Source organism: Arvicanthis niloticus, chromosome 6 (assembly GCF_011762505.2).
Source record: "Arvicanthis niloticus isolate mArvNil1 chromosome 6, mArvNil1.pat.X, whole genome shotgun sequence".
NCBI lineage: Eukaryota > Metazoa > Chordata > Mammalia > Rodentia > Muridae > Arvicanthis > Arvicanthis niloticus.
In genome coordinates, this window is record NC_047663.1 from 54,824,570 (window position 1) to 54,847,320 (window position 22,751).

Sequence of the window (22,751 nt, forward strand, 5' to 3'; positions counted from 1 at the left end):
AAGATTTTTTTCTCCTGACTATTCCAGATGTAGATAAATGAATCTCTCCTACTCTCAGATCTCCATGAGGGCAGCTAGGTTATAGCATATATGCCAAAGAAATTTCCCTTCCCTCCTTTCCATATTTTTTCTTGTCTTCTATCTTTTAAAGAATTTTTTAAAAAAGTATGTGTGTGTACATGTGTATGTGTGTGTGCATGTGTGTGTATGTGTGATGTGCAAGTGCAAGAAGTACTCTTAACTATTAACCCATCTCTCCAGCTCCAAACATCCTCTTCTTTAAGCTGCTTTTGTTGGGGCTGGAGATGGCTCAATGCTTAAGAGCACTGGCTGCCCTTCTGGAGGACCCACGTTTGATTCTCTCCTCCCACATGGCAGCTCCCAACCATCTGTAACTCCAGTTTCAGGGCAATCTGATGCCCTCTTCAGGCCTCCATGGACACTGCACACATGGTGCACATATACATCCATTCTCACGGGCAGAGAAGCTCATAAAATAAAACAAATAGTTAGCAATTGCTTTTGTCTGACACTTTGTTCCAGCAAGAAGAGGAGTAGCTGAGACATCCTGAACTCACTCTTTACATCCACTCTGTGGCTTTCTAGAATCTGTAAGGCCTTCAGTATGTCTCCTTTCTCATTCTGTATATCGATTGTTTTACTCCATTTTTTTCTTATGAATCTGTCTTTATCCATCTATCAAAGATTCAATGTTTGGTTATCTTGATTTTACCTGTTCTTTTATATGTGGTTACTTCACGTTGCTGCGAGAGGGTAAACGATGCCCTTGTCACCTCATGCTGGCTGAAGCTGGTATCTGTGCTCACTGATTGGAACTCTCTGATTCAGGTGCAGTTGGAATCACTTGATGGAGCTTATTAAAATACAGATGATCTGCCCAGCAATGTGAGGCCTGAGAGATAGCAAAACTCTGCCTTGTTGTGAGGTCCACTGACCACTGTCTCTCCGGGGCTGATTTTACCCTGCCTTTCACCTTTCACCTCCATCTAAGTGTGCTTTATGGCTCTCAAAGTGCTGTGCTATCAGATTGTTGGTTCCAGTCCCATCTCTCCTTGTCACTGATTGCGATCCAGGACGAGTTCCCGAATTTCTCTGGATCATCTGTCATAAATTTACAAGGTTACGATAAGCAGGGAGGGAGATGAAGCATGGAAAGTGCTGATATGTAATGAAAACTCAATAGAAGTTGGTTATTACTGCATTATGTGAGCTTGCCTAGTAGCTCCAAGAGCCCATTTTACAGATGGGAGTGCAAAGGGGGGGGGACTGTAGTGACAATCATTTGGCCAGCAAGTTGAAGGGCTAAAGGGGGAACCCAGGTCTCACCTCTACTCTAAAACTTTCTCTCCTCTGTTGACTGTGATTTCTAGGTGGTTATTAGGCAAGGGGAGAGGGTGTGTGTGTGTGTGTGTGTGTGTGTATGTGTGTGTGTGTGTTTGTGTGTTGAGGAGGAGAGGAATCTTACCCTTTGCATGAGGTTCAAGTCTATAACTAACTTTCAATGTTGTGGGTGTTACTTCTGTACTGCAGGGTTTGATATCATGCCAGTCCTAGACTAGACTTCAACATAAATCACAGGCTCTGTAATGAGTTTAAAATGATGGCTCCTATTCTGCCTCCAATATTCAGGGAATCGTAAATGTGTGTGAATGTGTACAGGGGTGGGGTAAGACTTTGCATTTGTGGTCTCATTTGTTTGCTATGTCCTTTAGTTCCAAAGCCCCGTGTCTGTCCTAGTGTAGCACATCTGGAAACCCACGTGCAAAGCTGTTGTTAATACAGAGGAGGAACACCTGGATGAGGTAAGTTGCAGGCCCACGGCCACGAACTACTCAGCTCACCACCAGTAGCACTGAACTGTCCATTCCACACACTCTACCTTTCATTTCCTCTCCAGCCGGTGTTCTATTGTGAGCATCAGTGCTTGTGGAAAGGCGTGGTATCATTTCTTTCTGGGGAATAACAGAGTTGAGCAACCTTTTTGGTGGTTATACATAAGAAGTTACGGAGACTTTCACGATATCACGTAGACCAAGAGGAATTTTGGATGAAGGACAGTAAAATGCAAATGTTATCAATTTAATGAAGAGTGGTTGAGATGGCAGATAATTTTGGAGTTAATCAGGATTCTTCCTGGTTGGAAATGTGCTGTGAGGATAGTGTGTGTGGAGAGTGATTTCTAGGTCTTTATCACATGGCAGCTGGTCCAAGTTCACCTGCACAATTGACTCCTGGCATTGGCTTATATCAATAATAAATGATAGCAAAGATAAAAGGTTTCATTTTAGATGTCACCTTCAATGGCTTTGCAGTAACCCTTGTTGTCCCCATGGGGAGGCTACATTGGGACCCAGCAGCACAATCACTTGAACTTGGCTGATACCTCCCAGGGGCTTTGGAGGCTAATGTGTGCTTTGTGTGGCTGTAGTTCATGGGCCAGGAATTTGAATTATGTCACCTAACCTGCTTCCATGCCTGTATCCTCTAAAGAATATAGCATTAGCATCAACACTCTGTGTGCTCAGCACAGCAAGCTCCCTGACGATCCTCCTTTACCCACCTGGCTGGCTACCTTGAAGACTTCTTCAATCTCTGGACCTTTGCTTTCACCCAGAGAGGAAGTATGACATGACAAGAAGACCAGCAAACCAAAGGCCAAGTAGAGTGGGTTTCAGGCCACCCATGACTCATTCTCCCATGGCAAACATAGAGCTGGGATGAGAGGGGTTCTTCTTTCTTTTCCAGGGGGCATTAGACATGGCTGGGCTTGCCTGGAAACCTTACAAGCACCCACATGTGACTGGCAGAGAATCATTGCCGATGGTGAAATTCCTTCTTGGCTGGGCAACTGGTCCATGTCACTGGGCTCAGGAAAGTAAACCCACAGGCAAAACAACGAAAATTTGGGCACATTTTAGAAGTACTGAATACACACAAATATACTATGGAGTAAAAAAAAAAAAAAAAAAAATCAACATTTGGGAAGAACATGGAGAAATTGGAGGAAATGAAGTGTGGGGAGGGATTAGATCCGAACACGTTATATACGTGCATGAATATTAAATAAAACATTAAAAAATAATAAAGGAAAAATCAGCATCCACATAAATTTACAATCATGAAAGATTTTGAACTTGTCTTGTTGGAGGCTGACCTCTCCCAGCTCCACGCCTGAAGGTTGCTTCCCTTCTGTCATAGGGAAGAGTCTGAAAGGACCCACCTGTTGTACACTTCTATAAAACCAGCTCATATGAGGCTGAGGTAGGGGGGTTGTGGATTTCAAGTCAGCCTGTGCTACATAATGAGACCTAAAAGATGTGTTGGCTAACAAGTGTACCAAATGAGAGAGGAAAAAGGTGGGCCCCTCTACTAGCACCAAGCAGGAGCACAGACTGGTTCTGTCTATCACTGGGTCTGTCCCCCCAGCTCCACTTTCCTGAGCAAGGCTTTTTTTTTTTTTTTTTTTTTTTTTTTTTTTTTTTTTTCAGGAGGAAGTGGGAAATATCTACCTCTAGCTACTTGCGTGGCACTGTGGCTTAGCATGTTATGTTGCTTACGTGGCCTTGAGATTGCTGTGACAGAGAAGGGTCCTGGGAACTAGTTCTGAGCCAGACAACCACACACACACTTCATCCTCAGATAATTTTCATGAAGACGACAAGGGACTGAGTTTGTAAAAGCTGAGGTAAAAGCTGCAGTGTGGTCTCTTTGGGAACAACGAAGCAGAGTGTCCAGCACAAACTTCTCCGATGCTAAGCCAACACTGGCCTTGCTTATGAATTGGCCCTTGGATAGTTTCCAGGGAAGGAAGGGAAGGTAGGGTTTGTGGAAGGGGTTGAAGTCCTGAGCTAGCTAGTGGTAGTCGGGAGAGCAAAGAGTGACACAAAGAGCTAAGAGGCATCTTGTCTCCGGCTCTTATCGTACCACCCTCCTCCACACAGGCAGCTAAGAGCTGAAATCTCTGGTTTCATTTGTTCTTCACGGATCCCAAGAGATTTATGGGGTTATAATGCATTACTTTAAATGTTTCAAAAATGCTAATGGAAATCCTAATACATCTGGTTTTTTTTTTTTTTTTTTTTTTTTTTTTTTTTTTTCACAACCAGTTATGGATGGGTTTGATTAATAAATCATGGGGAAATGAATTAATTATTCCATGGTGATTACAATCTCTTTGGCAGACAACATACTTCAAGAAAAGAAGGATGGGGTGGAGGTGGCGGATAGAGGAGGATTTTGAAGCAATGATGACCAGGTTGGAAACTGATCCAGTGCCCAAAGGATGTTTTCCATCCCAGAACATCTCCCAGAAGGGGTCCACAGATTGTTGAGCTGCTTGGTACTGTGAATGTAGAGGGGTAGGCATGGTAACGGGCAGAGGGGGGGGGGGCTACTTCCTTTGGTCCTCATCTCTACAGACTCAGGGAGTCATGAGGTAAGAATCTCGGGGCCCAAGACAGATTCTGACACTGAAAAATCACCTCAAATACCTAGCCCTGGGGGCCACTGTACCCCCTGAAGAAACAGAAAGGGACAGAGCATCAGAATGGACAAAGGGCTTCTGAATGCCCTTTTCAGAATTTCTAATTCAGGAAGTTTGAGATGAGACCAAGGATTTGCATGTTTAAGAAGGTCCCAGCTTCTGCTGTTGCTGTTGCTGCACAAAGGGGACCACACCCTAACAGCCCCTCTTTTTGTTCACCCCAATTTACTCCCATCTGTTTCTCTCTACCATGATTTTTCCTTTTCACACTCCCCATCCATTCTTGAAATCTTCCCCTGAAGCATCTCACCCCTCAATGCCTCTCTCCCTTTCTCTCCTTCCTCTTCTTTTCTTTTCCCTACTGAAGCCTCAAGGGTCTCTTCCATCCCACATAACTTTCTTTTCTAGTAAGGGGGAAAGTGTTGCTTTTCTTAAAAATGAGATTCCCAAGGAGATCTCATTGTCTACCCCTACTGCTTTCTGGCTGACAGGTCAGTTGTGAGATATGTGGGACAGTACAGGCTAGCTAGGACATGAGGTTCCCATAGCTGAGAGAGCTGCCAGAGGCTAGTTCAGCCTGGTTTGGATTCCATGTGACAGACAGCAGGTCAAATTTTATGTTCCCATGCCCAGGGGGAGTGCAGAGGACATGCAGTCATACACAGGTTAGCCCTTGGGCAAATGTTAAGTTCCATACCCCAAACCAATCAGGACAGATAGTGTCATTTCTGGAGCTAGGGTCAGAGCCTGGGTTCTGGCTACCCTAGCAAGCCAAGTTCACCAATTAAAAAGACTTAATAGAGAAAGCAGAAAAGGAGAGATATTCAGTGTGGCTTCATAGGGAAGATGAACAAAGAGGTCTCATACCGTCCCTACTGCCCGTCAAGCTCATGTCTCAGGGCCTAACCTGAGTTGTAGATTTAAATAGAGGACCACAGGTGTGGAGAACTAGCCAGTCTCCATTAAGGCACTGTCCCACCCCTCATCTTTGTCTCAGCTCTAATCAATTCTGCTGGAGAGTGTGCCAACTTGTCAATCTCTTTCTAGGAGCTCTTTCCCTTCTGGAGGAATCAGACTTCAGCCCTTTCCTTCTCCCAGTGTGAGATTCCTGGGAAATTCCACTTCCTTGGGGTCCAGTTGTCTCAATAGTCTAAAGCCAAGGAGAATGGTTCAAGTGTCTCTGTAGAGTATCTTCACTCCTGCCTGCATCATTACACTCTTGGATTTGAGTAAGCCTGACCTGAGTCCATTAGAGGACGTATTAATCACCTATCACTGGACCCTATGTTTATAGCTGGTCATTAAGCAGGAGTGGGATGGGGGTGGGGGTGGGGTGACTAACCTCACTAGTTTGTCCGTGACTAAGGGTTCCCAGAACACACAACCTTCAATACTGGAGCCAGGAAAGTCCTTAGGGAGATAGGGAATTGGGCACTCTGAAGAACTAGAAACTGCTTTCTACCAAGATCCCAGGTGAGGAAGCTGCTTCTGGTCCTCAGACTGGACTTTGAGAGCCACTCCTTAAGTGTTCCCAAGAACTGTTGGCCCTGGAGTCTTCTTCAATGGCAGGCCCTGGGCGGGGCCAAAGTCAAGCCTCCTGACTGGAATTAGCAATCAGGAATGTGGGTGTGTTATCAGAGAAAGCCGGCCACAGTGTTGGAGGTTAGACTGAGAAGACATCAGAGCTGATGCTGTATGTAGTCTGGGGCTCCCCACTGTGGAATAGGCTAGTGTCTTGAAACAAGTGAAGCTACGGAAAAAAAAAGTGTTCCATGGGCCTGGATAATATTGGAGCAACTTGTTCTGGGAAAGAATTAGAAAAGAAAACAGTAATAACTGGGGTCAGATCAAATGCAGTGCTTAAACTGTTAACATGCAAAATGGGGCATTGGCTGTTTCTACTTACTTCACTGAGTTAGAGTGTGGGGTCAGTTTGGTGTAGGTCACAATGAACAGCTTGGATAGGGCCACAGTGGATCCTCCATACCCCTAAATGTTACCAACTTCAAGTGCTGAAAACACTCACAGGGTCTGGAACCTGGGTAGGATATGGCCTGATGTAACTATTGGTTGCATAAAAGTAAATATAAACAAAAAAGGGTTTTGTTTGTTTTTGTTTTTTTTTAAAGAAAGATTTATTTACTTTATGTATATGAGTACACTGTAGCTGTCTTCAGACACAACAGAAGAGGGCATCAGACCCCATTACAGATGGTTGTGAGCCACCATGTGGTTGCTGGGAATTGAACTCAGGACCTCTGGAAGAGCAGTCAGTGCTACTTAACCACTGAGCCATCTCTCCAGCCCCAACACAAAAGGTTTTAAGGCTGTAAAGCCAGCCAGTACTGGAATCCATTTATTTGGTGCTTGGATTTGCACAGAGAGCTTTCGCACAAAGCAAACCTGTGACATCCTAGACCCATAGTCAGATTCTGACATTCTAAGCTTCTCATCCCAGTGTCTCTGACAATGGGTGTTTGGCCGATCCCCTTGTTGTCTTGGCTGGCCTCCATCCTTGTGTGTCTACCCTGCCAGGAAACTTCTGGGAGTCTTGGAATAGACGATTTGTCTCATAAACAGATTCAGTTATCTGTTAGTTGGCACCTACTGTTTCATTTTTCTGCCAGATGATCACCATGTCTCCTGAACTGATATAACCCAAGTGCATGCTGGGTGTGGACCCAGTGGTGTCCTTCTCAGAGAATAAACATGGAATGTATCCTTGTTGAGGGAAAAGGCAGAGTAAACCCATAAAACAGCTCTTTCCCTAAAGGGTCATGCTTGTCTTTCTAAATTTGTTATCCTCAGGGTTGGTCTTTATCCAGGCTTTGACACTTCATGCAAATAACATTTCCTAACCCGCCTCAACTGGAATAGAGTCAGCTTGTACTCCAGCCGTGATCAATTTCCCTCATTCCCACCTACTTAATTTCATTGAAAGGTGAGCTGAATCTAGGGAGCTTTGAGACAAATGTTTGGGAGTGAACTATCTTTCCCACCAGTATGTCCATGTCCCCTGGGGTTTATGAGTCCTGTCTCTGATAAGCCAAAGGCATGTGTTTATGTGAAGACTTGATGATTAGCAGTAGGCTTCTTTAAATGGCTTTTGCACATGATGCCTTGCAATGCTAGAATCATCATGAGCCCAATGAGATGACTCAAGATTTACAGCTCTATACTTTGATTTCTACAAAAGGGAGGGTCCACTGTCTCAGGTATCTGCTCATTTAGGGGGTTATAGAAATCTCAAACGGCCAATGCTGAATCCCAGTTGATTCTTGTCATTATGATGTCATTGTCATCATCTCCTTGTTGGTGGAGAACACCTACAGAAAGTCTGTAAGAGGTGGGTACTGAATTCAAGGGCAAGAAAAAGCCCAGCTGCCTTCCTAGGGAACCTGTCTTGTGACAAGTGCCGAGATGAGCCAGGAGGGAGGCAGATAAGATGTAAATAGGCTTAATGCCCTACCCCCCACCCCTCCCTAGTCATCTCCTCTTTCTTCAAGCCCTGCTGGCATGATGAGCACCTGTGCATTCAGCACCCTGGCATCTGGAGTGACACAGAGCAGCATGGAGTCCTGCTCATTCCCTGGGCCAGAGCACAGCCAGGTTGATGCCCGAGGTGTGAAGTTGCGTGACTCACTTGTAGCATGAGTCTGCCTCACTTCCCCTGACCTGTGCTGTTTTGCTTGCTTGTTTCTGCCTGAGGCTCTGTATGGCTGGGGAGATGCCAGTCAGCCATTCCCAGAGGGAAAAGAGAATTTGATTGACAGCCTAGAGACCTGGTCTCCAAACCTAGACCTGCCACTCTCAGCTCCTTGAACTTGGGAGAACTACCTCACCTGTGCGTTTCCCTCTCTCTAAGATGATTAGGTCTTTGGAGATCTTTGCTCTTTGTCGTGTCACAAGCATTAGTGACAAGGAGAACACCTGAAACCTTATTAGGAAGAATCTTAGGTCTTCTCCAGATTCATCGAACGTGAAACTGCATTCAAGAGGATGTAGACAGTTGAGGAAGTGTGGCTCCACAGTCTTCATTAGCCTTTGGCCTTGGGCTTCTCCATCCTAAGGAGTTCCAGAGCCCTGTCTCTGTAAATGTGCAGCTGTGGACTGAGCTTTTCTCTGGAGGAATTTCCCCATTTCCACATGTGTGGTGTGCTATCCCTTCCCTGTAGTAGCTCTCAAAGGTAGCAACAAGATAGTTGATGAATTTCAGGAGCTCTTCTCTGTGAGCCAACATCTTCTATGGTGTTAATCTAAGGGTTCGGTTAGGGATAGCCAGCTGGAATGTGCTATCACAGATTGTTGGACACTTGCTCTGCAAGGCCATGGTCAGATGCTCCAACCTGTAAGAGCATGTCCACTAATTAGGGAGATGATTAAGAGTCAAGCTCATGCCTTCTATGCAGACCCAGCACATACACACTGAGTTCTCTGTCTTTATCTTGCACATTACCAGAGAGCAGGAGGAAAAAAGGTGCAAATGACATCCGGGATTCCCTTCAGAGAGGGCTTTGTGTGAGGTAGGAACCAGCCAATCTTAGCTCTTTCAGTCTTTCTTTGGTGTGAACATATGCTCTGGGTTGAGTGTGAGCCTAGTTTTCCCCTGTGAGTGCAGATGAGGCTGTTCCTGAGTGAGAGCCAGAGACTGTATTTGGTACCCAGCCCGAAGAAACAGACACTGGTTCCATTTCTAGAATTAAACAACAGTAGTAACAACAACAACAACAACAACAACAACAACAACAACAACAAAATACCCAGATGTGTTGGTCTCATGAAGAAAAGTTAGGGGTCTCCAGCACAGTGTCTTCCTAAGGACTTTGGTCACAGTAAGGTAAGCAACATATCTTACTGTAATAATAGCAGAAGATCAAGAAAAAAGAGCCAGTCTCTCCTGTGCGGCTCCTCCCCACACATTTCCAACTGGCTCTATTAATAGGGTTATAAATGAAGGAGGTCAAAGAAGGTTCTGGATAAGAGCTTAATCTTTCTTTTAACTGAGAATTTTTTCTTTTTACATGATATCCTTTCAAATTTCTGAGTCCCTCCTAATACTGAGGAGTCAAGCTGCTAGCAGAGCCCAGAGATGCCAGAAGAGTCTCCCTGGTGGGGCTAACCCCTGTGCTCTGTGTGTTCCCTTGTGGGGTGGCAGTATACTCAAAGTAGACTCCCGGGATAAATAAGTGGGAAGACAGTGCCCTAAAGCTGAGGGTGTGAGGAGATTATGTCACCAAACAGACTCAGAACAATATGTCCATTTCTTTCTGTAGGCAAATACCTCATACCATAAATGGTGGAAGACATCTTAAAGGAAACATGAAGATTTAGTGCATAATATAAATACCGAGTACAAAATCAGACCATGGGAAATATAAATTAGTGGCGCAGGTCAACTTGGATGACATCTTTGTGCATGTCCCTGGAATGGCAGCCTTCGGTAGATCCTGGGGTCAGGCTGTAGTAGACTACACATAATTTAGACTAGAAATGTAGTTTTATCCTTTAAGTCATGAACAACACACAGACAACACAGCGGAGTCCTACTTTGCTTATCAGAAAAAGTGCCTGGAGGTTTCATGTGACCTGGAGCACACTGTCAACAGCCCCCATGGCCTGGCTCTGCACCTAGGTGGGCCTGTGTGAACAGTGCCAGCATGTTCCCCAGTAAGGAGAGTCCCCTGTGTGCACACTGCTGCCTGTGCATTCATGCTGTGGTCTCCATGTTGGAATCGGCTTCTGTGTATCCCCAGGCTGGTGTGATGAAGAGGAAACAGAGTCTTGGAGTCTAGTGCATGTCTAAGGGACATGGCAACAGTACTGTGTGATGCATGCTCATGGGAGACCCCGATTGGGTTGTCTGTGCTTAATTTCAGTTGGCAGTTCTTTGAAAAGACTTTGACCGGAGGTTTCTTTGGTATCTAAACCTGTAGTAGAGTGGTTCCTATAAAACCCCCACTGGTGGAACTTCATAGTTTCTCAGTCCTCCACAAACTTCTGGAGTGGTGCAGCAGCATCAGTAGTTTGGCACAGGGAGCTTGGACTCCAGAGAGAGCCCAGGTATTCACAGTCACTCGTGGCTATCCTGGTGGGTGATGTGAAAGCTTCATCATCTCAGCATCTGGGTCCCTCTTGGATACTATCAGAGGGTGTGCTGTAAAGACCGCATACCTTGATTTGATTCTTCTGTGCCAGACAGACCCATGCTGGACAAAAGCAGACAAATATGCATCAGGCAAGACTCAACGAACAGACCTGGGTCTCAATCCCAGCGCCGTCCCTGGATACCCACCGATTTCCCTTGGAGTACTTTGAACAGATCTGAGACTCAGATTTCTTCCATCTATAAAATGAAGCTTTGAGTGCTTTGTTCTGACTTGGAAGCAATGAATGGGACCTGAAAATAAGCCACTGGTTCGTCTGCTTACAAACAAGGTGATTATCAAGTATTAGATCCTTAACAACAGAGCTTATGCTTCATCCTGGGCGTTTGATTCCAATCCCTGCCCTATTCCTAGAAGTCCATCTTTGTTCATCACTCAAACTTTCTTTCCCTCCTCCACTCACCCTCATTCAATTCCCTACCCCACCCCCTAGGAAGGAATCCTATGCTATCAGGCTACTGTCCTACCTCCTTAATTTCATCACCAAACACTTTGGAGACCTCTCTGCACCCAGGCCTTGTACATCTCATCAGCCACTCCACACATACCACTCATCTGATCCTTCCCAACTGCTCACTGATAAAGGCTCATTGCTGAGACTTGTGACCTTTCCTGAGGCTCCAGTGCCTCTGAAACATACCATGGCCAGTCCTCATGCTGTCGATCGTGTCTTCCTTTGTCCTCTTTGCCACCTTCATCATGGCGCTCCCTTATTATTACTGGGACTTTCACTTGAGCTACTTGGAACCTGTTGCTTGTCTTATCCTCTAAGTGCAGGCATGGTCCACAGCTCTGACCTTGTCTCGCATGGGCCAGAGGCTTGCCATGTTTTTTCATAAAGAGCCAGATAGTCAGTAGTTCAGACTTGTTAGGCTATCTGGTCTCTGGTTGAACGATCCAACCTCTCTACTACTGCATAGCGCAGCTGGGGCTAATAACAGAAGTCAAGAAATGAACTGAGGCTTTACTTACAAAAATAAGGGGCAGGCCAGACTCAGTCAGTGGTCATATCTGACAATGCCCAGTCACACAGAAAGTTTAGCTCCAGTGCTTACTGAATCTATCATATTTCTCAAGTGCGTTAATCACTATGCCCCTTGTCATTCTAATGTCAACATCTGTGATAACAATGATGATGAAGATGATGAAGAAGATTATGGTGAGGAAGAGGAGGAGGAAGAGGAGGAGGAAGGGGAAGGAAGAGGAGAGTTGTTCCATGATTCCTTTCTCAAAGCATTGATACTATGGTGAAATGTAATAGCCGCAGTCTCTGAAGTGTGGCTCAGAGAGTCTTAATGTTCTTCCCCATGTCTCCTTTCTCCCCCAATCTCTTCAGTCTCCTTCTTTCCCTCTTCTCTTTCTACAATCTCACCCATAGTCATGTCTTCGACTCTGCCTCCAGCTCCATGTCTGATCTCCTTTCTGAGCGCAGCAGCACACACACTCAACCCCAGTTAGGTCGACTTGCTCATATGCTCCGTTTGTGCTTAAATCTCTCTGCTCTTGAGAGAAACAGGAATCATTTGAATTAAACAAGACTTCTCTCGACCTCTCTTGTGCTGGGAATGGTGACATTTTCTGAGCCTTTGCCACAGCCTGTCCCTGAAGGGAAGCAGGACAGGCCCATTTTGTCAGGATGTCTCTGCTGTCTCTGTGCTTCCGCTCACCCCCGTCTACAGCTATCATTTCTCTCTGAACTTCCGCTACCCAGAACTTACACTTTCTGGGTGTTCTCCCCATCTCTGAGCCTTTACCTTCCAACTCATTTCATCCACACTGCTAAATAACCCTTCTTGGATCATAGAGTGGGGTATGGCCATTCTCCTGTCTGTAATGTTGACATTCTCACCATATTAAGAACCAGGAGCCTCACTAAGTGTTAAGAGTCTTGGATGGGCTGCACTAAAGATCCCTAAGTCCAATATAGCTGATTAGCCTCTCCAAGCTCTCTAATTATTTAGTCTCTGCAACCTTTCTCTTTCCAGGTTAACCTGGCCTATGCCATCTCTAGCTGTCAAGTTTTTGTCTGTTTCTCAGGGCTGGGCCAGACATCTGAAACACACACACACACACACACACACACACACACACACACACACACCCCACACACACAAACACATATCCTTGGCCAAATACATAGCCCTTGCTTCCAGCCAGGGGCTCTGTGCTCACTCCAGCTTTCAGAGCCTATGCAAGACTGCGCTTATCTCCTGGAATGCATTTTCCTGTGTTCTCTTGTGAAGCAGTGTGTACTTGCAATATCTCTCTCCTTAGATTAGAAATCCCTGGAGAGACTTGAGAGATGCTCGGCTGTCCACATAGCCCTAGCACTGTGTTTGTTGCGGGAATGGGAGTGCCAAACAATTGTGGGTGACCTTTTACCCAGCTAACCTTTGAGCAGACAGAGCAGCAGCATGGACAGAGAAGAGAGGTTACCTATTTGAGAAAGCAAATGCAGAGGAACCAGTTTCACTTTCCAGGGCTTAGGGCCATAAGTCTTGTATACCTTTTGGTCTTGATAGCAGGGTTGTGGGCGTGCTTGTTTTGTGGGTGATAGTTTCATGATGGGTGTGTACAAGTGTAAGGGAAGCCAAAGGGTGGTATGTAATTAGATTAAGGTGTCTATGCTAGTGTATACACTGAATATATGTGTACAATGGCGAAGGGATTTATTTATTTCTGTGTAGTGTATTCATGTGTCAACATGATGAAGAAGGCAATCTGTGTGCATGTGTGTTTGCTGAGTTGTAGAATGTGTGTTGTAGAGGCCAGGGAGTGTATAAGTGTGTGTGTGTGTGCGCGTGTGCGTGTGTGTGTTTGTGCATGTGTGTTTGAGGGTAGGGATTGTCTTAAATTTGCAAATGGACAAGAGTCTTTACTTGACTGTGCCTGGGGACTTATCTTTATGGGACATTTCTGAGAAGTAAAAATTAATAAAAAATAAAATGAAACAAACAGTCCTGGAAACACAGTGGCCAAGAGATAAAAATCAAAGCAAGGAGGTCTCGTTTAGTACACTGTTGGGCTATAAAAAGGAGCCAGTCATCCTGAAACTTTCTGGGCAGCCTATGAGGGTTAGCACCAGTTGCCCTCTTGCCTCTGGAAAACTGGCACATTGCAGAGCAAGGCCTGGCAGAGCCTCCAGGCCACAGCTCTGTCCTATAGCAGACCAGGAATGTGACCTCCTTAACTCTGGGGCAGGGTGGAGCAGGTCCTATCTGCCTCATCTTGTACAGTCTCCGAAGGATGGGGGAGGGGATGTGGCATTGGGCTCTGAACTCAGGAGTCTGCCTCTTTTTCCTTGACCCCACTCTGATCGCTGAGAACTGGCTAAACCAGTTACAATCTGCCATAAATCATAAATAAAGTTGGTGATTATACTGAGGCCAAAGGTTGCAGAATGCAAGAGAATTGACACCAATCATCTTGGAGAGACAGTATTGGGCACCAAAAGAAATGTTCACAGAAAGTACTAATGTGCAATTCTGTAGTAAACACACTGAAAATTCAGTGTCCTGAATGAGTGGAACATGTGTGGAAGGGAGATCTGGGTTCCGATCCTCTCTTCCTGCCCTGTGCTGTCCCCTCTAGGGATCTTTCAAGTGCACTACCTGATCTAAGCTTTTATCATAAAGGGGAAAAAGTGACTTGTCCAAGGTCACAGGAGAGCATGAAGCCCCACAGTGAGTGAGCGGCCTCTGGAGTAGTCATACTAAGCTGTTTCTCTGGACTACTCCACTGCAGGGAATAAGGGAGGGAGAAGTTGATGGTGAGCTGGTTAGCTTTGAGGGCCTCCCACACACAAAGTTTGAAGACCGGAGAAAGTGCTGTTGGAATGACCATGTTCCACGAAGAACACACCAGGTCGCCCCTAAATCTGAAAATCCAGCTGAGCCTGAGTTTTGAAAGCCTGGCACTTGGGAGCAGCATCCATTCCCATTGCCTCTGAAAACAAAACAAAGCACCCTCTTAATACTGTGTACTGCCTTAAGAGTTGACCATGCTGGGAAAGTTGCTTAATGGTAGAGCATTTGCCTACTACATTCATGAGGTCCTGGTTTCTGCCCCAGCACCACATAGACAGAATTGATCATCCATCATCTTTCAAGAGTGTCTATCTGAAAGCAAGGGTCCTCCGCGGTCCTGGGTCAGCTAGCAGCTTGATGACAGAGGCTTGACTGAGTGCCCTTTGCCTAGCTCAACCACTATCTGCAACACCCTTCAAGGTTGAGGTCAGGACTGATTATCCTACTCCACTTTACAGACTTGGAGAAAAGTATAGAGAAAGGAAGTAGCTTTCCCTAGGTCACACAGATAGGAAGGTACAAACAGGATTCAAGCAAGATGGTTTAGAACTTCATTCCTGTGCTGGTATGGAACTAAGGTATGGGTTTTATGGTTGGTTTTTTTTTTTTTTTTTTTTTTTTTTTTTTTTTTTTTTTTTTTTTTTTTTTAATCTGAGCCGGGTTTTGTCTGAGTAGTTCTGGTTGTCCAGGAACTCACTCTGTAGACCAAATTGGCCTCAAACTCAGAGATCCATCTGCCTCTGCTTCCTGAGTGTATCACTACCACCTGGCTTTATTGAACTAAATTTTTTAAAATAAAATTTAAACTACATTATTTATTTATTATGTGTGCATGTGCGTGCATGTGAGCATGTGTGTGTGGGTGTGGATGTGCGTGTGCATGTGCGAGTCTGTGTTAGCATGTGTGAGAGCATACCTCAGTGCAGAAGTAGAAGTCAGAGGATAACTTCCAAAGGTCAATTCTCCCCTCCCACCATGTGGGTCTCTGGGATTGGACTCAGGGCATCAGGCTTAGCAGCCGGAGCCTTTTCCTACTATGCTACTTCACTGGCCTGGGACTATTGAACTTCTGTTGGGTACAGGGAAGATGTGGAGGACAAGAAGTTTAGCATTGGGTATATCAAAGCTGAGATACCAATTCTTATCACTCTCTGTGCTCTGGCTAGGGTGATCTTTTGGAGACAGACTCAGTTAAATCCTTACAAATCCTTGCTTATAAAAAACCCAATAAAGCCAGGTGGTAGTGGTGACACATGCCTTTAATCTCAGCACTCTGGAGGCAGAGACAAAAAAATCTCTGTGAGTTTGAGATCAGCCTGGTCTACGAAACACGTTTCAGGATAGCCAGGGCTATAAAGAGAAACCCTGTCTAGAAAAACAAACAAGCAATCCATCCAACGGTAACTTATTTTCACTAAATGAATGACCAACATGTTTAAGAAGGCCCTTGGAGTCTGTGCCAGACTGGGCCTCTGCCTGCTGCCTGTTCTACCCTTTCAACCCTCATTCTTATTCCCTCTCTTCCATCTTGTTTCTTTTAGACATGTGCTTTACCCAGTCCCTCTCCTGAAAGACTTTCTAATCAAACCCCTTTCCTCTCGATGCTCAGCCTGCTATCACCCTGGGAAGCCTGTGACTCCATCTTCCAGATTGGTTTCCCTGTTGGAAGGTTCCTTCCTTCTTAGTCCTCTGCTCATTTCCTTATTGCACTGCTGTTAGTCTGATTGTGTGGCCAATGTCTGTGTCCCTCACCTGACAGTGAATTCTCTGAGCTGATCTTTACAGCATCTCTGGTACCTCAACCCAGAGCCTGACTCATTCCCGTGGTGCAGCAGGCAAATTGGAGCCTTCCTTGCTTCAAAGCTTCATGATATAAAGAATGAACTGATTCTTAGCATGACCAACTTTGAGGGACAACCATGAATTCCATGAATTCCAAGTTTGGATTCCAGGTGGGCTTATTTGTCCAGGCTACATATCTAACAACAGCAATTAAGCTTCATGAGTACCCAATCAGTTACAAAGAGCCTTTCCTGTCTTCCCATACTAAGGCCTATTTAGTGAGAGCAGAGAATAGTCTCCTTGTTTCTAAGGCTAAAAATGAAGAGGCTCAACATGCTGTGCACTCCACCCATGGTCACCCAACTAAGGGGCATGGATGCCCAGTGTGGACCCTGTGGGGATTCTGATGTCTTCTTTCCTTCATCATTTATCTTGTACTCAACCTGCTTCTGTATTCCTGAAGTTCTGAGGGCCAGATGTAATCTCCAATAAAAGAACCATTATTTCCTTCCTCCATCTCAGCAAGAACCTTTGCTCCTTCGCTTCCTCATCAAAGGGGAGTGCCAAACTGCACCCCACCTGCAGGTCCCAACCCACCTTGGGAGAAGGGTATGAAGAGCAAACTGAATGTTACTCCCCTTTCAGTCCCTGGGGAAGAACTGCCATCTAACTTTGGGTTGTAAGGGCCAGCCCATTGCTGTTCTTTCAGCTTCACCTCCGTGACAAAGGACAGCTCTTATGTTGTTTCATGAAGTCCACTGAGCCATTTCCCTGGCTGTGACATATGACTTGGCCAATGAAAACCCAAGTCAGTCTTTAGACTTCAGGACCACTGAGGCTGGTCTGGGGATGTGTTTTGGATGCACCAGTCTTTGTGAGGAGCAGGGTAGAGGCACTGCTGAGGGAAGCGGGCTCTGCCCCACCTGTCAGATTCAAGCAGGAGAGAAAGGCCATTCTGGATGGTTCTGCTCTGCTAGCTCCCACACAGCCCAGTTCACACACCTCCAGGCATGCAAGGCCATTAGCAGCTACTGGGGAACTTTCCATACTTTCCCCATGCTGGAGCCACGCTCTTACCTTTCAGTGTAACAGTCAAGATGGGCTCTTTTGTCCTATGTTCTGTATTGAAGGGATAATTCTTGTGTGTGTGTGTGTGTGTGCGCGTGTGTGTGTGTGAGATGGCAAGTGGGATTATTGTGGTCTATTAGAGGAAAAAGAAATAGTAGAGAAAATGGTCCCTAAAAAGAAAGCATCCATTCCACATTGTTCTGGCTCATCTCCTACCGTACACTAACCTGAGACTACACTTCTAGAATCCTAGGCTGAGGAGCAGTTATCCACCCACCTGCCCGTGCAGTCCTGGCTTGTTCCTGCCAGTCTGAACATTCTTCACCACCTTGCTAGGCAGGTCTAAAGTGTACTCACCTGGTCTTAGTGGGGCATTCTGTGTGGGAGCTTCATGTCCAGGGTCCTCAGATTCACATCTGCACATGCCACCTGTATCCCTCTTGTCCATGGCCACGCTAAAAGTCCAGCTTGTCAAGAGGTACCTCGACATTGAAGGAATACCAGGCGAGCCAGAACAGTAGGCTCAGAGCCAGGATCAGAGATCCTGTGTAGACAAAGAAGTCCCAGTAGTTTAGTGTAGCAAAGATTCCCAGCAGCAAAAGAACCAGGCCCACAGCGTCGCTCAAAAGAGCCACAATGAGGAAAAATACACAGCGCCCGAGGTGGCATCTTGTACAAGGTCTACCCAGGAGCATTGCCCAGAGAGCAGCGGGAGGAGCCCAGCTGCACTCCTGGGGGTGATTTGCATGGGAGGTGGCAGTCCTTGCTGTCTCTCCCTCTGGGTGTGAGCAAATGCATGAGCTGGTGTGTCTTGGAACAAGAAGGAAGTACACGTGGGTCCTCCTTTATGAGCATAGCAGCCAGTGGGGCAGGATATTTCTTAACTGTTTCATGGTTCAGGAATGATCCCAGCCCAAACAGTATGACATCACTGTTCATTGGACTGGGCATTGCTGGGATCAGCAAGGCCATGTGGCTGAGACCTGTGCCTCGTGTGGATTTTCGGTCACAGGTCCTATGATCCTGGAAGAGGATGCCTTCCTTATTTTGTGATGTGAGAGCCAGACAGCCTGGAGGCCCTGGATACCTGAGAACGGTGGCCACACCTACTGTGGTAGAGCAAGGCTTTTCTCTTCATGTGCCTTCTGTCCCCACTCTTCCCAGTGGGAAATGGAGGACTTTAAAAACTAATTACATTTGTTCATTTTTGTTTATAATGCATTCTGAATTTCTCACCCACTACCCTCTGCTCTCTCTAACCCCCTTGTCATCCCACCCTATATGGACAAGAGTCTGTTGACATCTGTAGATTTTGAAATTATCCTGTGAGAGTTGCTCGTTCAATACCAGTCAGTGCTGTGCTTGCCTCTACTGGAGTTCTGAAGGATGTGAGTCCCCTAAGTGATGGACAGGAAAGATTAGAGATGGTGGGGAGTTGAGGAGACAGGAAGAAGATAGGGTGAGAAGGCTCTTTTGCTTCTGCCTGCATTGCATTCAGTGTGGGCCAAAGATACCTCCCACACACGAGCCCAGCTCTCCTCACATGCTCCAGCACGTCACGTGCTTCACATTGTTTTCCACATCAACTAGGTTTTTGCTTGTTTCATCTCCCATGATGCCAATCTGCCCATACAGATACTGAGACCATCCTGAGGAGGTCTGGATGCAACAGGTAAGTTTTATCATGATGGTTACTTACAAGATGAGTAGGGTGACTATCACATGAGAAAATGTATAGCACCATCCCCTTAGCAGAGGTACAGAGGTGGGCATCTGTTCCCATTCAGGGGGAAGCCTCAGAAGAGAGACCAACCCTTCCTGAGCTTTAGTTTCTCTGGATAGATGGAGCAAATAATTTCTATTTCCCATTTTCCCCAGTAAATGAGAATAAACAGGAGGTTCACATTAGTTCATCTACTTTCCTGTGTATAGAATATACTTCCAAGAGAGAGAAACTCGCAAGAAACATGTTGGGGAAGGAGAGTGAGGCGCCACACAAGCCAGAGGTTTCGGGATCCAAAGCAACTTAAGATTAGACCCAAGCCAGGTAGCCAAGTTGGAGCCTCTCAAAGAGAGACGTGTCTGAGGTTTGCCTCTGGTTCAGCGTGGCATCTCTCCTGGTGTATCCTCAGAGGCTGTTCACCTATGTGGAATGCCTACTTTCTAGGGAAGCCGTGGCTCTTCCAATTTGTTAGCCAACTTTGCCTATGAGAGTCTTGAGAAGACGATTAGTGAGCAGTGAGGGCAAATGGAACCCACACCCCACTCCCCGTGGCTGTGGCTGCATTGCATGGTTGACTCCCTTTGGTCCCATGTATCTTTCAGACTCTTCTCTCTCTCTCTCTCTCTCTCTCTCTCTCTCTCTCTCTCTCTCTCTCTCTCTCTCGTCTAGGTAGGGTAGATAACTTATAACTTAGTGATAATATTCTACATACATGCTGGAAAATCCCTTGGTCTTGGTCAACCAGGATGGTTGGTCAATGAACTGTTATCTCACATGAAATGCCAAAGGAAGTTGGCAACAGGAAATCTCCATACTGCCCTATTTCTGGCCAGCTTTGCTCAGTGTCCACCCTGGCTCCACGGACTCTGCATCTCCTCACTAGCACTACAGTTCTCAGTAGCCATGATGATGAGTTTTAGATTCCTGGAAGATATCAAAATCAAGTCCTGTGTACAAATAGGCTGTGTTTTATGGCATCTATGTATACTCCCCCTATACTCCAGTGGTTCCCAACCTTTCTTTTCTTTTCTAGAATTATTTTTATATTTTACGTGTATGAGTACACGGTGGTTGTTCTCAGACACACCAGAAGAGGGCATCAGATCCCATTACAGATGGTTGTGAGCCACTATGTGGTTGCTGGGATTTGAACTCAGGACTTCTAGAGGAGCAGTCAGTGCTCTTCACCACTGAGCCATTGCTCCAGCCAGGTTCCCAACTTTTCTAATGCTACAACCCTTTAATGAAGTTCTCACATTGTGATGACCCCCAACCATAAAATTATTTTGTTGCTACTTCATAACTGTAATTTTGCTACTATTATGAACATAGTGTAATATCTGTGTTTTCCAATGGTTTTAGACGACCTCTATGAAAGAGCTGTTCAACCCCCAAGAGGGTCGCAACCCATAGGGTGAGAACTACTGCTTCAAACCATCTCTAAATCACTTCTAGTATCCAATACGATGTCCATGCCATGGAAGTGGTTGTTATATTGTATTATTTAAGGGATGGTGACAGGAATAAAAGTCTGTATCTATACTAACTTGAAAATTTTTCAAGATATTTTTATTCTGAGGTTAATTGAATCTTCAGACATAGAATCCTCAGTTACAAGGAGCTTGACTGTGTCATTTTTTGTGTCTGTCTGTCTTTCTGTCTCTCTCAGACATGGACACACACACCCCCACAAACAGACACACCTCATTTCTAGTTGAAAACTCTGACATATTTATAAACAAAAGTAGCAGAATTAAAACCACTGACCATTTGGGAATCCAGATATCATTAGCGTGAGTTTGTTGGTAATCTCCATGCAGATTCAGAACTCTCTTTCTCCCAAGCCCCGGGAGTGGGTTTCACTGTCTCCCTGGTTCGGCAGCTTGTCATTCTCTCCTTATAAACATGGTTGCATTGCTTATAGCTAACTGGAGGCTCCAGTAGACTGGTCAGGCCACAAGGAGCCCCCTCCCCACCCTGCCTGGGTCTCTTCTCTGTTCTTATTCCCTAAAGTGGCCTCTCCTGGGTGTGAAGTCAGTATAGCTATTTGCACAGCTGGGAGAGACCAACAGGAGGCTTGGTGAAAAGCTGGGTGAGTGAGAGCAAGAGAGAAGGGCGGCTTGGAAAGAGGAGGCGGAAGACAAGAGCAGGCAGAGAGCACTGCATGGAGTAGTGGAAAAAGGTAGGGGTCCCCACCCTGCATCTGGGACAACTCATTAGTAAGAAACACTCACCTGACCCAACCAAGAGCAGCTGGTGGCACCTTGTGTTGGCAAAGACACTACTACCTCTGTACCCCCTGAGACCCACTGCTGTACCCACGCCCTCTGCTGCTGCTTCAGTAAATAAGTGGCTTAAATGACAGACATGCGTTGTTTCCCAGCTAGGAGACTGAAAGTCTGAGAACAAGTGTCAGCAGGGCTGGTACCTCTGATGGCTCCAAGGTGTCAGAAGCTGCTCCCTCCTATCATGGCTCTGTGGGTGGCTGGCCTCTCTGCTGTCCTTGGGAAGAGGCACTTGTGCTGACCACTGCTTTCACCTTGGGGTAGTCCCTGTGCATGTGTCTCTGTGGATTAGGGGCCACTCTACTGGCGTTTAATCTGATATTTAATTGTATCTCCAAGGGCTGCGTTTTCAAATGTGGTCATGTTCTGAGGTTCTGGGGTTAGCACTTCAGTGTATGAAGCTGGTAGACATAATTCAATTCATAGCCTAGAAAACCAACCAGGAAATCTGTATGTATGGATAGCCTCTGACTTTCCAACTGTGGTATCAGTAGAATATTACAAGCTTCCAAACCCACACTCCTCAGAGACACATGTAATTATAAAATGTCAGCACCTCACCAAAGGTGGTCTACCATATCTCCAGGCATCAGGAAGAATGCTGAGAATTGATTCATTGTTCTGGCTTCATTGAAAGAAAGGCTAAGAAGGCAAGCTTTACCCTGGCTACTCTTATCACCAAACCAATGAGCTCATAGCCCCAAATGACCCCTATAGGTGTTGTGGGATATATCTGTAATCTCAGCTCCCAGGAGGCTTAGGCAGGAAGATCATATGTTCAAGTTTGGTCTGGGCTAAATAATATCCTGCCTCAGAAATTAAAGCCAACTACACAAACCAATTTGAAGCCTATTATTATTAAAAATAATATTAATTACCCGCTAATTATGCAGGATCTGATGGCACAGGTAACACATGTTAGCTAATATTTGAGAAGTCCATGAATTGATAATCTTGAATGCTTAATGAACACAATGAACACAATAGGGTAAACTCAAAACCAGGTAAAGAATAGTCTAGGTACCTGTACACACTATGGCAGGTTTGCTTGCCACACTATGAGCTTGGTGTGTAGGGCAGGCACAGCTAGTACCCAGTCTCCAGCGTGTCTTCCAGGCTTTGACATCTGAAGCCTGTCTTCGGTTTCTTAGGTTTTGAGACTCTAGTTACCCCTGTGGGTCAGAGGGATTTATTTTCTTGTTCCTGCTCACAGCTCTGCCTCTTCTCAGCAATGGAGACATTGGTCTCTTGACAAAGCCACCATCATGTGACACCACAGGATGACAGTCTCTCCATGACATTAGCTCCTACTATGCATTTAAGGCTGAGGCAGGGATGGGCCAGCCCTGTGCTCAGGTGATCCTGCATCACACTTTCCAGACCTGACTCTGTGAATGACCAAGTTCCAGTCACCTCCTG

General features: G+C 45.8%; 1 protein-coding gene across 3 annotated transcripts; it reads right to left on the bottom strand.

The window, feature by feature from the left end:
* Nucleotides 1-9,812: 9,812 nt before the first annotated feature.
* Nucleotides 9,813-18,150, bottom strand: LOC117709956 (transmembrane protein 238-like). Of its 3 annotated transcripts, XM_076936601.1 has the most exons (3): nucleotides 17,682-18,150; nucleotides 10,797-10,924; nucleotides 9,813-10,710 (listed from the first exon to the last, which is right to left on the bottom strand). In XM_076936601.1, exon 1 carries the CDS (start codon nucleotides 18,017-18,019, stop codon nucleotides 17,780-17,782), a length of 240 nt encoding a protein of 79 aa, XP_076792716.1. In that variant the 5' UTR covers nucleotides 18,020-18,150; the 3' UTR covers nucleotides 9,813-10,710; nucleotides 10,797-10,924; nucleotides 17,682-17,779. The 3 variants fall into 3 exon arrangements, with proteins under 3 accessions (XP_076792716.1, XP_076792715.1, XP_076792718.1); XM_076936600.1 differs by lacking the exon at nucleotides 10,797-10,924 and having other exon boundaries at nucleotides 17,682-18,148; XM_076936603.1 differs by lacking the exons at nucleotides 9,813-10,710; nucleotides 10,797-10,924 and adding an exon at nucleotides 13,927-14,613.
* Nucleotides 18,151-22,751: the final 4,601 nt, after the last annotated feature.

What these genes read in the sequence shown, in the direction of transcription:
- LOC117709956 (XM_076936601.1), bottom strand. Translation starts at nt 18,019, where the DNA reads ATGCTCCTGGGTAGACCTTGTACAAGATGCCACCTCGGGCGCTGTGTA.